At 31.3% G+C, this 16,835-nt stretch overlaps 1 protein-coding gene across 1 annotated transcript in view; it reads left to right on the top strand.

Annotated features, from left to right (window-relative positions):
• The window catches only part of PHIP (PHIP subunit of CUL4-Ring ligase complex), a 121,528-nt gene that overhangs the window by 54,279 nt on the left and 50,414 nt on the right, over positions 1-16,835 (top strand). The window contains exons 14-17 of the mRNA XM_081139923.1: positions 486-639; positions 1,049-1,183; positions 12,097-12,225; positions 13,455-13,680. Of these exons, the coding sequence (XP_080996049.1) occupies positions 486-639; positions 1,049-1,183; positions 12,097-12,225; positions 13,455-13,680 (644 nt within the window). The remainder of the gene's footprint in view (positions 1-485; positions 640-1,048; positions 1,184-12,096; positions 12,226-13,454; positions 13,681-16,835) is intronic.

Here is a 16,835-nt window from a genome sequence, read left to right as displayed (position 1 = left end):
TAAGTTTCACTAGTTTTTGTAAAAGCAGAGCATATTTTAATGAAGGATGAAGTGGTCTATCCAGTGGTTTCCTCCAGCCAAAAGAAATTATATTACACCTTGTAACTGTTATTTTGGTCTTAGCATTTTTTTCTATTTGTATTTGTGTAGAGTAGTCTCGTATGGGAGAGCAGAGCAATTAGGGCGTGACAGTAACAGTAAAAGATGGAGAGTAGCATGGCACAGAGTTTCTGGGTCCAGATAGAGTTAAAGCAGTGACATTTACTTCAGTCATTTTGAAAGACTGAGGAGTTCTGGAATCCCGGGTTTGCTGACTCGGTGCAGTGATTTTTGCCATCATCCTGTTTACTCAAACTCTTCTTAACTGCTAAGTGACAGTTATGTTAATGAATATAAATTATATGAAATTCCATTTAGGTTTTTGTCATACTGGTATTTTAATAAATAGCATCAGTATAAACAAATACTGCCTCCATCACTTTCAGTCAAAACCTTCAAGGAATAGAAGATAAAATCACAAAGATGAAAGTAACTATGGTGGCGTGGGATCGACATGACAATACAGTTATAACTGCAGTTAATAACATGACTCTGAAAGTTTGGAATTCTTACACCGGCCAACTAATTCATGTCCTGATGGTGAGAAAAAAGATTAATTTTTATTTGGTATAATTAAAACTGTAGAATGGAATATTTTCATTGAGGAATAAAGTCTTATGTTAACTAAAATCTCTAACTTTATAGATGGGTAACACATATTTGGCAGAGATTAGAAACAGTTTTAAAAATCAGTTTAACAGGTTTGGCTTGAAATTATAGATACTTGATGTTTTTTAGTATATAGGGCTGCATCAGGTTTCATCAAATGATAGCAAAACCCTGGAGAGTGATATTAGCTCAGCTTCATTATTACACATTTATAAATATGAAGATTTTGCCACTTTAATAATTCTTAAAACTCAGAACTTCAAAATGTTTCCATATTGCTGTTTGATTGAATTTTCTTTTTTAATATTTATAATTCTTTGCTACTTCAAAAATATTTTAGGGTCATGAAGATGAGGTATTTGTTCTTGAGCCACACCCATTTGATCCAAGAGTTCTCTTTTCTGCTGGTCATGATGGAAACGTGATAGTATGGGATCTGGCAAGAGGAGTCAAAATTCGATCTTATTTCAATATGGTAATTATCAGTCTCTTTATAGCTATTAAAGATTTGGGGACTTCTTCACTCAGGTACTCTGCGTATCACAAAGGAAATCCATTTAAGTATAAGTTCAGACATTATTTTGACTTTAAGTTTCAAAAAGTTGCTTATTCCACACTTTTATTTAGATGCTATATTTAAAGGAAAATTAATTGTGCATGTTACAGTACATGAATATTGTGATAACTAAGCTAGTTTTTAAATAGCTTTAATAGTGAAACTTTGATGAGAAACTCACAAGTATGAAAATGCAATATAGATAGGACAAAAGTTTGGAAAACTATGAGAATAAATTATAAAAATATATATTGTTTTATTGTACTTCATCAATAGTCCTGTAGTACAACAGAATTTAATTCAAATACACCCATTTTACAACTAAAGCCAAAGAATCAGGCATTCTTTCCTTTTATCAAATTATAGTATGTTAGATATTTATTTGGGATTAGGAACTTTTTCCTCCGTATTTTGCTGCTTGTATAGATTTCAGTGTATTTTGCTGGGTATTTGAATTGCAGTGGTTTAATGTTACATACACCTTTTTCTGTAGTGTTTCTGTTTCTCTCTAACCACTGTATGAAGTGCTCCTTAAAGACTGCTGCTTAGTTACATTGTTTTACACTACTTCCTATACATCAGTGATACGTTTTAACAACGAAAACAAAACTAAAAATGTCTGTTTGCTATTTCCACATGTTTAGATTTTTTTAAAAATCAAGGATAGAAATCTTTGGTGATAAATCATTAAACAATATAATCAATAGTATGTGTGGTCAGTTATTTTGCAAAAATGTTTCAGAAAACAGTCTTGTGAAATATAATAGTTTGTGGAAGAATTTCATGAAAGTGATAACATACTTGATTGATAATCATAGTAAAGTTATCTCTATGTAGTAAGAAGTCATTAATAAAAAATTTGAGGGAGCAGTATTCAGAAGATGAAAGGAGTTTTTATTACGGAATTAACCGTAGCTATCTTTATTGATATCCTTTAGGGTACAGTAAAGTAAGAAATAAGATTTGTCAAATTCTTATTTTTCTAAAAAGACAATGTTAATTATTTAGAGTAAAATTGTTAGGGATGGATGGATTTCCTTAGTGATTATATGTAGAGAGGAGATTTTTAAAAAAAACAAATCCTTAAATATGCTGGTGAAGAATTTTTTCACCTCTTCTATCCTTGTGTTCTGGTTTGCTTCTTTTTGGGACATCTCTATTGAAAGAGGAAATTAGTCATTTCTCAATGTGTCTTTAGTTTCAAAAGAAAACAATTTGTGGTCTAAACACATATTAATTACTTTATTTAGTAATTTCATGTTTTCAAAGGGCATTGTTATATTAGAGTGATTAGAGGGAAAGTTTTCTCATATTTGAGTACTCCTGTCACTTTTAAGTTATAAAGGTGAATTTTTTCTGGTCAGGTAAGTCCATCACACTAATATTCCACTTTATTAGTAGATATAAAAATCGAAGCACCTTGAGATTAAAGTGATTTACTCTTAGACCATTACAAATTAGTGATATAATCAGGAATAGAAGTCACCCATATTATATTGTATACTCCTTGAAATTAGTTAAGGGGGTTATAGTTACATAACTGCCTTAAAAATTATTTATTGTTTAATAAGTATTTTAGATCAGGATATTTTCCCTGGTCTTTTTGAATAAGAAATTAAAAGCCTTTAAATGGCAGAAGAAACAAATTTGTGTAATAAATAGAATTGGATAGCACCATAGACTCTTCAAACTGAGAAAAACAAAACACAAACTAAAAAGGATTAAAAGTGTATCCTGCATTTAACAAAACAGAAAATGAGCTACTCTTCATCTCATTAACATAAAGATTCTCTGTTTAGTTTTTTGGATGATTTTTAAAGGCTTCCAAAATGCTTCTACATTTTTACCTCATTTGTGTCTCATGAAAATCTTGTAAGATAATCAGGGTAGATTTTATTACTGGTTTTGAGAATGGCGAAACTATAGAGATAAGTGCTTTGCCCAGGGTCAGCTAGGTCACACAGCTCTTATATGGGTACTTGGGATTTAAACCCATGTTTTTCTGTCCTATGTTAATGTGTTCTTAATGCTAACTCTAGTTGGGTTTAATTATTGCACAGCTAACTTCCAACTCTACCCAGTTAGCGATGTGTGCAGTGGGAAAATATTTTCAAAATGATGTTAACTCCTGAGTAGATCTTTTGAGAGATAATTTAGTTTGACAATTTTTTCCTCTCTCAATTTTAAATTACCTTAAGTGCCCTAGTTTTTGGTCTTTATTCTTTTGTTTTTTTCATTGTTTGTTTTATCTATGGCAGATGGAAAATAAAACATCCAGCATTGTTACTAAGAAAATAAAAACAATTTGAGGGAGGAGTAGAAACTTGTGTTCACTGGCCAATATCATGAATGTTGAATTTTGGCTATAGTTAAAACTTTTTGGCTCTCTGTAGCTCATAAGTAAGCTTTAGTGTTACTTAAATACCATAAAAGTTGATTAGTACAAATTCAATCCCTGACATTAAGTTGTACTAGTAATCATAAGTTCAAATTAATAAATACTATATTGTACCCTATATAAAGGGGCTAGTTAGGATGAAAGTTTAAACGAAGTATTATTAAGATTAATATTTTGTGTGAGTGTTAAAATCAAATTTGTATAATGAATGAGTAAATTCACTGTTATACCTGTTGGTGAAAATAAGGAATGTAAATTGTGCTTTTATTTATTTTTTAAAATATGTTTTTATTGATTTTTATAGAGAGAGGAAGGGAGAGAGTGAAACATCCATGAGAGAGACATCAGTCGGCTGCCTCCTGCACTCCCCGTCCTGGGGATCAAGCCCGAAATTTGGGCATGTGCTGGGACTAGGAATCTATCTAACCAGCGACCTCTCCGTGCATAGGGCAGTGCAGTACTCATCCAACTGAGCCACACTGGCCAGGGCTAAACTGTGCCTTTAAAAGAACAAAATTTTACATACAAATACTTAAAAATACAGGTTTTTGTCAAGTATATTTTGTGAATACTGTTTCATTATTGGTCCTCTGTATGATAATTGAATTTTCTATTTGAAATTTATACCTTCGTAAAAGGTAATGAAATTATGTAATAAATAATTATTTTGTATTAATCAGCATTTTATAGTGCTTTTCTTATTTATTACAGAAATTAAAATTGTTTTATGAAATTTTAGAAATAGTAAAATCCTGTATCATCAGAAAGCCTTTCAAAGGTAAAAGGTTAAATTTTTAAATGTCTATGTTTGATATGTAGTAATTTTATTTTAATAAATAACCTTTTAGTGCATTTAATAAATTTAAAATATTGAGCCATTAATATTTTAATATTGTACTGATACTCATCATTCAGATAAATATTTTAATTTTTTTCTGCAGCAAGCTATGACAACATTTTTAAAAATCTTATGTTTTATTTTAGAATCACTCAAATTTATAAACAAAAGGTTTGAGATTGAGAATTTAGGTAAAGATATTTAATTTCTTGTATGCTTGCATAATTCCCTAATTTAGTTCATTTCCAAATCTTATAAATAGATTCTCAGCTTGCTAGTGGTATTGTCTATAAAAGTAATGAAGTCATTTTTATTATTTTTATGGCTAGCGTTATTCTTAATAGAGGATCCGAATAATAAAAGCAGTTGGAGAATGGATGTTGGGTTTTTGTTACTTATAAGAAGTATATGGCAAGTGATATAGGGTGTGAAATGGAATAGACAATACATATTCCTTGCACTTTCCCCCTTGTCTCCTTTTTTTTTTTTTTTAAATGAAATAATCTTAAAACTTTTAAAAGTACTTGTTGAAAAAACATAATATATAAGATAGAAACTTTGAACCTTTTTTTAATCAACCAAAAAGAGAAGCTAAAGAGGATATTGTCAAGAATGTTATGAACATAAGACAAATTTATTGGGGTTTTTTTTAAAAAAAAAAACCTGAATTCTAGGCCTTAAACTTTCTTATCTATATTCTTTTAAAAACTATGTAAATTATTCATGTTTTCAGCTGAACAGTCCTTATATAAAGTGAGTTCAGGGCAAAAGTAGAGTATATTCGGATATTTTATTGAAGGCAGATAGTGTATATTAAGAATATTCTTAATTCTTTAGGTATAGTTAGCAAGCCCATATATTTGTGTTTGGTAGTGGCAGGGAGTAAACAGTATAGCTTTGTTTTGATGAGAGTTGTTCTGAACTCGTTTAAATGTTCTAAACTCCAGTTAATTACTGAGAGGCAGTTAGCTTAGTCCCAGAAGTAACTTGAAAATGTGTGCAAATTCACTGAACTGAAGTTGGGGGCTTTCGTAATTTCATTCCCTCAAAGTGGTAGGCAAGTTAAGCATAAATGCCCCTAAATTTAAAAGTTGTTTTTAGCCCTTTTTCTCTTAAATTATCACAGTACAGCTAAGTTTTAACTACAGCTTTAACTAAATGAATGTTAAATTTATTTGAAAAGATACGAAAAGAGACTTTTAAATTTCTTAGTACTAGGCCATTGGATTATTATTATATAGTAAATAAAAGATGTTTGGAGTGGGGTTTGTAGATTCCATGTTAGTAGTTTTCCTCATGTGTTTGATGCTTTTGCTTTATCTTTCCTGCTCTCTTTCTTTTCTCTACACCTATTGTTCTAGCTGTGTCTATGAATCTCTCTCTAATGTCTGTTTCTGTCATGTTATTCAAAGCTCTTCTCTGGTTGCCTCTTGTCTGGTTCTGATTTTAAATGAAGAGTACAATATGTCTTTTGCTAGAAAGCTATTTTATTGAATTTCATTGTTGCTTTGTTTTTGTTATTTTATGAGTAAATTCCAAATAACAAATTTATTTAATTAATTTTTTCTTATTTTTATAATTGTTAACCTTTCTTTTACTTGAGATTTAAAAAAAAATGTTCCAGTGTCCACTAATCCAGAACAATAAATTTCTCCTTGCAACGTTCTAAACAAGCAGAGGCTGCCAATCCACCACTCAGAAATTTTGCACATGCTTGCTTTTAACCTGTTCTCAGTGTGATTTCTATTTTAGTTTTAGACAATTGTAGCTGTATGTATCTAGGAAAGGGAGAACAAAAAGCTTAAAATAGGTATATCTCATATGGTGTTCTCATGTGAATCCAAATTTCAAGATCTCTATCTCTTTCCTTCTTTCTTCCTTTCTGTCTATCTCATTACCTAACAAGATGTCATATCAGCCTTCTGTGTGTTAAAAGGATTCTTTGATGCTTCCAGTCTTTGTTTCAACCTTTCTGGGTAAGGAATTACTTTCAGTCTTTTGATTATAAACTTTAGTTATTGCTACTGTCTTTCAGATTTCTGGGGCTCTATAGATTCTGTCTGTCTCTTTCTTATCTATATCTTGGTATCAGACACACCCTAAAATTTGTTGCCATGAATGTTTGTCTCTCTAGCTTGTCACACTGGGAATTACGTTTATGTTGTAATTCTTTGATATGCTCTATGAGTTGATATCACAAGGATATTCAAGATTTGATAGTTATAAGAGAAAGTATTTAAATTATGCATAATGTAAACACACAGGTGAAGTCATTTTGATTAGCAAATATTTGAGTGCTATTTTATTTATGAACACAAAATATGGAGACACATGAATAAGAATAAGACATGGTACTTGATTTTAACCAGCATGCAGTTGAATTGAGAAGATAAAATATACCTGAAAACAAAAGTATTGATAACTAGTTTTAAATGGTGGCATGCATATGAGAAAAGATAATTCCTATATCTAAAGATGTAGGGGGATCACTTCAGGTGGATGGTCAGAGATTTTGTTAAGGAAGAATTGAAACTATGCCTTGAAAGAGAAATAAGAATTGAATCAGTAAAAAAGATAATTATATAAATAAGAGGAATATTATAAATAACCAAGTAAGAAATATTAAGACATGTTCATAGAGCAATTTTCAAAATGTGTCTGGAATAGATTTTGAAAAATGGCTGATAAAATGAAATGTATGAAGTTGAGCTGTATGTTGATGGCCTCATATTATCATGTAAGCATAAAGAATAGTTAACATAGTGGGGATTTTTGGTAAATTATATTTATATTCCAGAAACTTAATAGAAAAATAGTTTGATGCCAATAGTAATATTTCAGATATGAAATCAGATAGGTGGGGGAAAAGTAAAATCATGAAAAATTATAGGGATAGATAGTAGGAAATTTGTGGGAAAAAAATTATATATGTGTTTATATATATGATTTGGTATTTTGATAGAAGAATTAGGACTGGAGAGTGATAGATTTAATAAATTTGTTGATAATTGAGCCTAGGTGATTTTGATAACATTGATATTAATGGAAATATGAAAGATGTGAAGGAAAACTGATTTATTTAGTTTATTTTTATACATTTACTGTGACATAGTATCGGACTATCTACATGGAAATGGCCAGCCAGCACTTGGAGATAGAATAAAAGAGGAATAAATGTTAGTCTTCCATGTAGAATAGTGTTTACCTCCTCGTGGAGATAGAGAAGGCAGTGTAGAGGGCATAAAACTAAACTTTTAGAAATAGTCATATTTAGCAGGATAACGAAGAGATCACAATCTTGAGAGAGTATGTAAGACACTATGTCAGAGGGATCAAAAGGGGAGAATAGATTTCAAAGAGGACTTGATTAATAGTATTGCTGCCCTCAGAGAAATCAGAATATGGTAAACAAAATGCTGTTAGATTTGAAGATGAGTTATTTTGGTACTGTATTTTTCTTTTGATGAAAATTAGAGTTGATTCTTCAAAATTACTTTTATATATCTGTTGGCTTTATCAAGCCAATTTCCTTTTTATGTAAATTTATCTTGGCACCACTTATTTTCAATAGCTCTCTATTCATATGTAATAATGTTATCATAAAGAATTTCAATATTAAAGGAAATATTCATGCAGCAGTGATCTTTTAAAGTAATTTGGTGACACCTGGCCTATTTGACTGTTGATAGCTTCCCTTGAGATATATTCTTTGTTTACACTGTAACTATTTTAATGATTAAAAGTTCATCTAAAGGTGAACTAGATACTGTCTTCAGTATCTAGTGTACATTCTTAATTAGCTTCATTTTCGCTCAGGTTGATAAACTTTAAAGGTTCATATATAAGGAAGGACTTTTTGAGTCTGTCACATAAAATTATACGGGTATTTTAAATGACTCATCGTTTTAAATTGTGGAGTATTTTCTGGGTGAGATGCTCCCTTTCAATCAATGATTTATTTAAAAATATAAATTAGACAAAAAATTGACACTGATTACAGACTTGGAATTACTCTATAACAGGATGATTCTGCTTAATATAGTTCCTATTTTTTACCTTTCTGATTTGTGTTGTATTCCTTTAGGAATACATACTTCTCATATTCAGCTATACATAGCTCATAGTTGATATAATTTAGACCCTATAATTTAGTCTTCATTTTAGTGCTTTTAGCATACCTCATTTCCAAAATTGTCCAGTTCTTCTAAAAAGTCTTCCTGAATATCAGATGTTAGGATTTTAGAACTGTATAGGATCATTTATCGCTATCATTTCACAGAGTGATTAGATGATCTGGTCATTACTAGAGGAAAGGTCTCTTGGGTCTTAGGCCCCATTCCTGTTTCCTTTAATTATTCTTTTCACTTCACAAAAAGTATATTACAAGTTATGGATAGTATTCTGCCTTGAAAAAGTTACTAATGTTCTTCATTAAATATTATAATTCTGTCATCATTATTTCTTGGAAATATTTCCAGCATTCTTTAGTCAGTATGAGAGTTTCCTTACAAAGGAGTCTGTTATTGTAACATGTCTGGTCCTTTCATCTTTTGCTTTAAAGAAATGAATTTTTTATCATAATTGCTGAATGTGTTTTTATTTTTACTTTTAACTCATTCTTGAAGTTTTTGCACTAATTAGTAAATACTATCTCTTGGATTTTCTCAGCTCTTATTGTGATTTAATGTGTAGGAGTATTATGTGGCATTTATTAACATGTCTCAAATAATACTTAGCAAGCATACTTGATTTTATTAGAGAAATAATTCATCTAAAATTTACTTTGAAAATTTCTCATTCTTTTTTTTTTTTTAATTTACTAAAGCTGTAATAGTACTAGCATAGGTTATATACAATATTAAATTTTATATTGACTTATCCTCTTGTTAAGCAATACATTTAATTTATGATAGGCTTAACTTTAATTAGGATATTTTTTTCCTTTTGGTTTTAAAATATAAACCTCATTGCTTTCTAGTTTTACACATACATATTCAAATAGTGCATTAAATTTTTTCTTTGAGAATTCTTATGAAATTCTTTTCAGAGGAATTTTTTTTTTGGGTTTGCTTAGTTAATTATAGCATAAATAATAAAAACAGCTAGGGTATATTTAGTACATAGGGAAAGTAAAATACTTTCCTATTTTACATCAACTGAAAAGCCTTGTCTGCCTTTAGTAGTTATGAGTGTTGATTATCTGAGGAGCCATTACTAAAGATAAATTTGGCATTTTAATTAATAAGATCATGGCACTTTTTCTAATTGGTTCATGACTAGTGCAGTTTTTTCAGTGCCTTCTTTAATGACTAAGGTTAATCCAAATACATTTTAATGTACTTTTCCTATTTTCTATTTTATTGAAATATACTTTCATTTTCTCCATATAAAAATCACTTTGAAGTTATGCAGGTGCCTTGCACAAAGAAAATTGATACCATCTTGCCATATTCACAGTGGCATGTGTTATATCGGAAACATGGTGATCTTCAATAGGATTACTATTTTTTTTCTTTGCTTTTTTTAGAGCTTTATATGTTCCATGTCTCCCAGATGTTTTTTTAGAGATCCATTAACTGTAAATGTGGCAACATGGGTAGATAGCATGGGTATAGGTTTGATTAATTCCCACACTACTACTTCCCCCCCACCACCAAAAGAAAAAATGTAGAGCAAGACTCCCTAAACATCACATGAAGGCTATCCTTTGGGATTGCTGAGTCAGACTTCTTTCAAATCTCTTTCTCAGTTTTATATTCTTAGAATTGTAAATTTAGACTTTAATAGTATTACAATTCTGGAAGCATTTATTATGTTAGAGTATATTTATGAAGTAGTTGCTTTTTTTGTTTTCTCTTTTATGAAAGTTAGTGAACAAGATAAATAAAACATCTAATAACACATGGCCAAGGCAATTTTGATTCTTGATCTTGAATTTCTTATGTAAAATTGTTTTTAGAGGTAAACTTTGTTGGTGTGGTTACTAGTTTATAACAGTTTAATTAACTTTTTATTTGGCAAAAAACACAGAAAAATAGAGGCTTTCTACTTGTAATCTTTTAATTTTGGCAAATAGTAAGTTGTATAGTTACCAGTGCCTTTATGTTAATCTGGAGAAATAGTTATATTCTTTCTCATTTTTAAATAGTTTTAAAGGATTTGGAATCAGTTTCCTTCCTCTGCTGTCTTATCCTCCAACTTTCTTCATAACTAGGAAATGATCCTGTTTCACTTAGAATTCATTTTCTTGCTTTTATGGTAAATCTTCAAATGTAGTAGACATTAGATCGATAATTTTCTTTCATATGATTACGTTTTGAGTAAAGTTATTCTTTTCCATTATCATCACTATTCAAAACAGCATTAGTAAACACCATTGAGCTCATTCCTTCTTTTCAACAAGCTAAAGGAAAAACTGTTTGTTTTCTGTTGTTTTTTTTAGGCAATCAGTCCCATTTGTGGTATCTCAATATATTAGGGAGAGCCCTTCTTTTTAAAGTGATGTTTTCTCTTCTGACCAAAATGTAAACTTTCTTTGGGAAAACAACTATTGTTCTAAATGTTAATTTCACTTGTACTTGGTGAACTGCACATTTCATCCCTATGCCATATTTTTAACACTAAAGAAAGAAAATTACCACTTCTCTCTTTTCTAAACATTTCTTGGGATATTGGAATAATACTAATAAAATTCAGTTTGTTCTAGATCAGTGGATACCGGAACAGAGAGGAGGTGTTTCTTACCTGATAATGTGTGTGTGTTCCGATTCTGCTAATCCAGAAATCCAATCGTATTTGTTTAAAATCATCCTTAGTTGTTATTCGTTAGGGAGTCAACTCCCTATTTTAATTTTTTTCTGAAATTCAGTCCCTAGATGTGCTTTAGATAGGGTAGAATTTTTACTCTTTCAGAACACTGCTAAAGAAGTTTTCAACTGGAACATAGTCTGAAGAAGTACTGAGAGCAAAAAAATTCAGAGTGGTGATTGGCCACCTCTGTTTGATTGACAGGTTGCAGGGAGAAACCCATTCGTTCTGGATTAATGGAACTGGAAAACAGAAAACAATTATCAGGTAAAAAAAACCTTTTCTTTAACCTTTGAAATTCACCATTTAAAATATGAGTCAGACCATGAAGGGAACTTACTACCAGAAGGAAAAAAATTTAGTGTCTTGTGAACAGTGATCTCTGGCTACTACTTCCAAGAGTTACCAAGAAAAAAAAAAGCTGCAGTTACTACACATTGTCAGCCTTTGCCCAAAGGGCAGATAAGTTGTAATGAGTGTAAGGAGCAATTACATTTTAAGTCTGGGTTAAAGACACGAAGCAGAATTCTATGGGTGGGGGAGATTGGTGGTGTTTTATTTCCTGAATTGTGTTTGGTCTGTGGATAAACAGAACAATTTGGTTTTCAGAGCATTAATCTGGCACTTTACATGAATATTCACAAATTTTGTTACTGTACTGTGTTTGTTACACTTTTTCACTTCATTAGGATGTTTACTTATATATCATCATAAAATTCTAGTAATAATAGTGACCAGTTCTTTATTTTTTAATGGCAGTTTTCTGATTATTGGTTAAATACATTTCAGATTGAAGGCCAAGGACATGGTGCAGTATTTGACTGCAAATGCTCTCCTGATGGTCAGCATTTTGCATGCACAGACTCTCATGGACATCTTTTAATTTTTGGCTTTGGCTCCAGTAGCAAATATGACAAGGTAGGGTATAATGACTATATAAAAATCTTCGTGTTTTTTTTTTTTTTAATCACTGGATGTTCAGTGGTTGTATTTGGGGTGGGAGGTGAAAATCATTTATGCTTTCATCATATTTGAAGAATATTTCAGCAAAAAGAAGAGTCATGTTTTAAATAGTCTGGAGACTTATGTTTTGGAGAGGAGGGTAAAGACAGCAGTTTTTAAATCTTTTTTATAATAGACATTAGATAATTATATCTTATTTAAATAAGTATTAATATAATCTGTATATTTCAGAAGGAATAACTTTATACTTAATTAGCCTGCTAGAGCAATATAGATTGCAGTTCTTAAAGTTGGAGCATATAAGCTGGGGATGGGTGATATTGTCCATAAAGGGACTCTTTGAAATTATGTAAAATATTTTATTTATATGGGCAGTATGCATTTATCTGGGGTACAAATCTGTGGCTTTCATGTGGTTCTCATAAATGCATGGCATACTGATGGTAGCTAATGTTTTTAAATAAGACTCTAAGATTAGTGACAAATTGTTTATTTACAATAGAGTGGTAAAAGGTTATAAAAATAGCATAGCTCTTGATTTAGTTGAAGAAATTCCAAATTAACTAATAAAAATGTTGAAGTTACAAATGTCTCAAGCATGAGTTCATATTAATTTTATATTTCAAAAATTTTAGAAAATGCTTATTAACTCTTGGAAAATTGGATAATGTTAAATTTTTATATTAATATTATATAAACCATGTTTATTGTATACTTAAGGATTTTCTTAAATTGTATAATGGATATCATTAAAGAGTTTAATTCTAAGAATAAATTCATTGAATGCTTACCCTTTGTAAAATGGTAAAAAAAAAAATAATATTACCACATTTAGTAATTTAAAAAGTAAGAAAAGCAGATAAACCATGGTAGCTCTGTGGAAATTATAGTTCCACTAGATCACCATGCCTAGATTTGATTTTATCATGTAATTTGAAATCATATAACCTATTTTATATGTATTCAATCTTTCTTGTTCCAGAGAAAATTCAAAGCAGCTACTTTTCTGATCATGAAATTCGATGTAGAAAATATAAAGATTTATTTAGTTAATTCAAGAAAACAATATTATTTTATATTGCTGCTTAATATCATGATTTATGGTAAAATGTTTGCTTTCTATTAGAAATTTATAATGATAAATTTTTATTTTTCCAATCTCTTGTCATCCTTTCTTTTTACAGATAGCAGATCAGATGTTCTTTCATAGTGATTATCGGCCCCTTATTCGAGATGCTAACAATTTTGTGTTAGATGAACAGACTCAGCAAGCACCTCATCTCATGCCTCCCCCTTTTTTGGTTGATGTTGATGGTAACCCTCATCCATCAAGGTATCAGAGATTAGTTCCTGGTCGTGAAAATTGCAGGGAGGAGCAGCTCATCCCTCAGATGGGAGTAACTTCCTCAGGTAAATGCTCGTTTTCATAGACAATCAAATTTTTATTTTCCTACGGAAGTTTTGTAAAATTGTTAATTGACTAGATTAGATAGCCTATTCACATTGAAGATTGTTTTAAAAAGGAATCAACTTTTATTTATTTATTTGATTTTTTAGAGAGAAGAAGGAGGAGAGAGAGACATTAGTCAGTTGCCTCTTATACGTGCCCCTACTGGGGATTGAACCAAAAACCCTGGGCATGTGCCCTGACCAGGAATTAAACCCCCCACCTTTTGGTGTATGGGACTGTGCTCTAACCAGCTGAGCCTCACCAGCCAGGGCAAATGTGATCAACTTTTAGAAGTTTATATGTAAGATAGGGATGAAAAGTGTTGAGAGCTATTTTAGTGATGTAATGAAGGCGAATGTCAAATTAGTTATGGAATTGAATGGGAGTTTAAATGGAAGCTAGGTCTATAGACACCTTCTTCCCCGCTTTTGACAAGACACGTAGCACTAATTATTAAGTGAAAATAATAGACTCCATAAAAAAGGTTAAACCAGGTTTGAAATTATGAATCTTTGTTATATTTTAGACTAGAAAAATGTTTGTGAAAATACTTTAAGTTCTTGACTCTAGCATAATAGACAAGTAGATTTAAAGGACACGTATGGGATATAGTATATAGTTCGCTTTAAAATAATTCAGATTCTAAAAGCAGCATAGGAAAAACAGTTTCATTGCATTGTAGAGAACCTACTTTTTATTTTTCTTAAAAGATTGGGTATGAAATTTCATGAAGATGGACATATACATAGGAAGGGCTGCTCTTGGAACTAGACAGGCCCACTCAGGATGGAGGGTGTGGAGGAGCATGAAAGGACTAGTCCCTGCTGCTTCTCGTAGAGAGTAGTACAGTCCAGCAGACCTGAGTATATGGAGTATGTGAAATTAAAATGTCTCAATGCATGGATACAGCATGGACTCAAAGAATCTAAGGAACAGGTAGTATTAAGAAGTCTAGGCAGGCATTCAGATTAGAGAAGTCTTGGTCATAGAACTGAAAATGTCTTCAGTCTCTTGGAGAAGCAACTGGCAAGAATCAGATCTTGCCTAAGTCTCAAAATAGATACCTAGATTGGGATTTTAGGCACAAGAAAATGAGGAAAGGACTCCTTATTAAAATATTTGTGCTATTTAATTAATGTGATTATTACTTTTTTCTTTATTTAACAGTTTATAAAGGGCTTTCATAATCTCACTTAATCCTTACATCTATGGTATCCCAATCCTAAAAGTTTAGAAAATGAAAACAACATTGTATCTCGTTGAAAAGTGTATGGAATCACAGGGACTCAAACTCAGCCTGACTCCCAGTCCATTGTTATTTCTTCCATACAAAGCTGACTTTGGAGTAAAAAATAGACTTGATTCTTGAAAATGAAATAGACATTAGTACAGGGCCACAAGAGAACTTAGAGCAATAATTGTGGCTTCAAAGTGAGTCACAGAATTTTTAAGTGTTCTAGGTCACAGAATTCAGAGTAAACATTATTTCTTTCATTAAGAGTTACTGAGTACAAAAAATAGAACAAAATGCAAATACTTTTTTAAAAACTCAGCATTATTTATAACTATATTTCTGTTTGCAAAGCTAGATCTATAATAAAATTTATTTTTGGAAAATATCCTTAGGGCTAGGTAAAAATAGATGACAGCTGTTGTAATAAATAAATTGGCTTGAGTGCTGTTTTGTTGTATTTACAATGATCAATACACTTTATTTTTATTTCAGAGAGAGGAAGGGAGAGGGGAAGAGAGGTAGAAACATCAATAATGAGAGAGAGGTACTGATCGGCTGCCTCCTGCACGCCCCCTGCTGGTTATCGAGCCCAAAATGTGGGCTTGTGCCCTGACCAGGAATTGAACCTGGATCTCCTGGATCATAGGTAGATCCTCAACCTCTGAGCCACGCCGGCCAGGCCAAACAATAACACTTTAAATGTGTTTCCTCATTTGTAAATTTGAGCTATATAAAATTACTCATCAATATTTACACATGAGATTTTTTGCTAGCAGCATATCCAGAAAGAAGCATCCACAGGCATTTGAATATTTATTTATTTTTACCTCTTTCTACTTTTACCACTTTCTAGCTTTGTGATCTTGGACAAGTTATTTCATCCTATTGATTTTTAGTTTTTTCTTATTTTATAACATTTAAGCTTAATATATGTATTTTCCCCTTTCTTTATACCTTCATTACTATACTTAGTTATTGCAGAATATCTTTTGTATCTTCTTTTCCTAGCCCATGTTAAAAGTGTGATCTCATTACATCTCTTATATACCCCTCATACCTTATATTAATTGCTCCCTTCTTCTACTCTCTTGTTAATGCTTTCTTATATCTCATAACACTTAAACATTTTTTATTCATTGAGCAGGATTGAACATATTTGTATGCCTAGCTTTGTGCTAGCTTTAGAATTAGAATATTAAGGTAAATAAGATACATGCTTTTGGGCTTTAGTTTTATATTGAGCTGAGCACTGAGACATGTACATATTGTTTGATGAAATGAAAGAGGATAACAGCCAATTTTTTCAGAGATAGTCTGGGAAGATTTCACAAATGAAATGTCATGGAGATTGCCATTTTAGTTGGTGCTTGAAGGATAAGATAGTGACATTCACATGTATAATTGAAGTGGAAGCACTGTGGTCAGAGCTCCAAAGCATAAAGATGTTGATCCTATTAGAGTAAGAGTCAAGTAGTTGCATAAGCTGGTACAGGTGAGATTGATGCTGGAAAAGTAGAGCGGGTTAAAACACACTAAGAGTCTTTGTATCGACTCTTACCCTTCTGTCTTGAGTGTTCTTATTCTAGCTCCTCACATGGATTACCAATTCTTCTTTTTCTTTGTTAGCTCATACTGCCTTCTCAAAGAGGGCTTCTTTGACTTTTCTGACTCACCATAGTTAGTTCCCATCTCTCTTCCTTCCCTATTTTCTCTTTCTCATCATCATCTTTATTTAAACATTTTTCATAATCTGTATTTATGTATGAGTTTGCTGTTCAGTTTCCCCATTAGATTGTTAGCTTCCTGAAGGTCAGGAACCTTGATGTTTCTTACTCATTACTGGATCCTCAGTTCTTTGGCATAGTCCCTAGCACATAGTAC

This window comes from Miniopterus schreibersii (assembly GCF_964146895.1).
Source record: "Miniopterus schreibersii genome assembly, chromosome: 6".
Lineage (NCBI taxonomy): Eukaryota > Metazoa > Chordata > Mammalia > Chiroptera > Miniopteridae > Miniopterus > Miniopterus schreibersii.
This window is presented reverse-complemented; position numbering and strand designations above follow the sequence as displayed.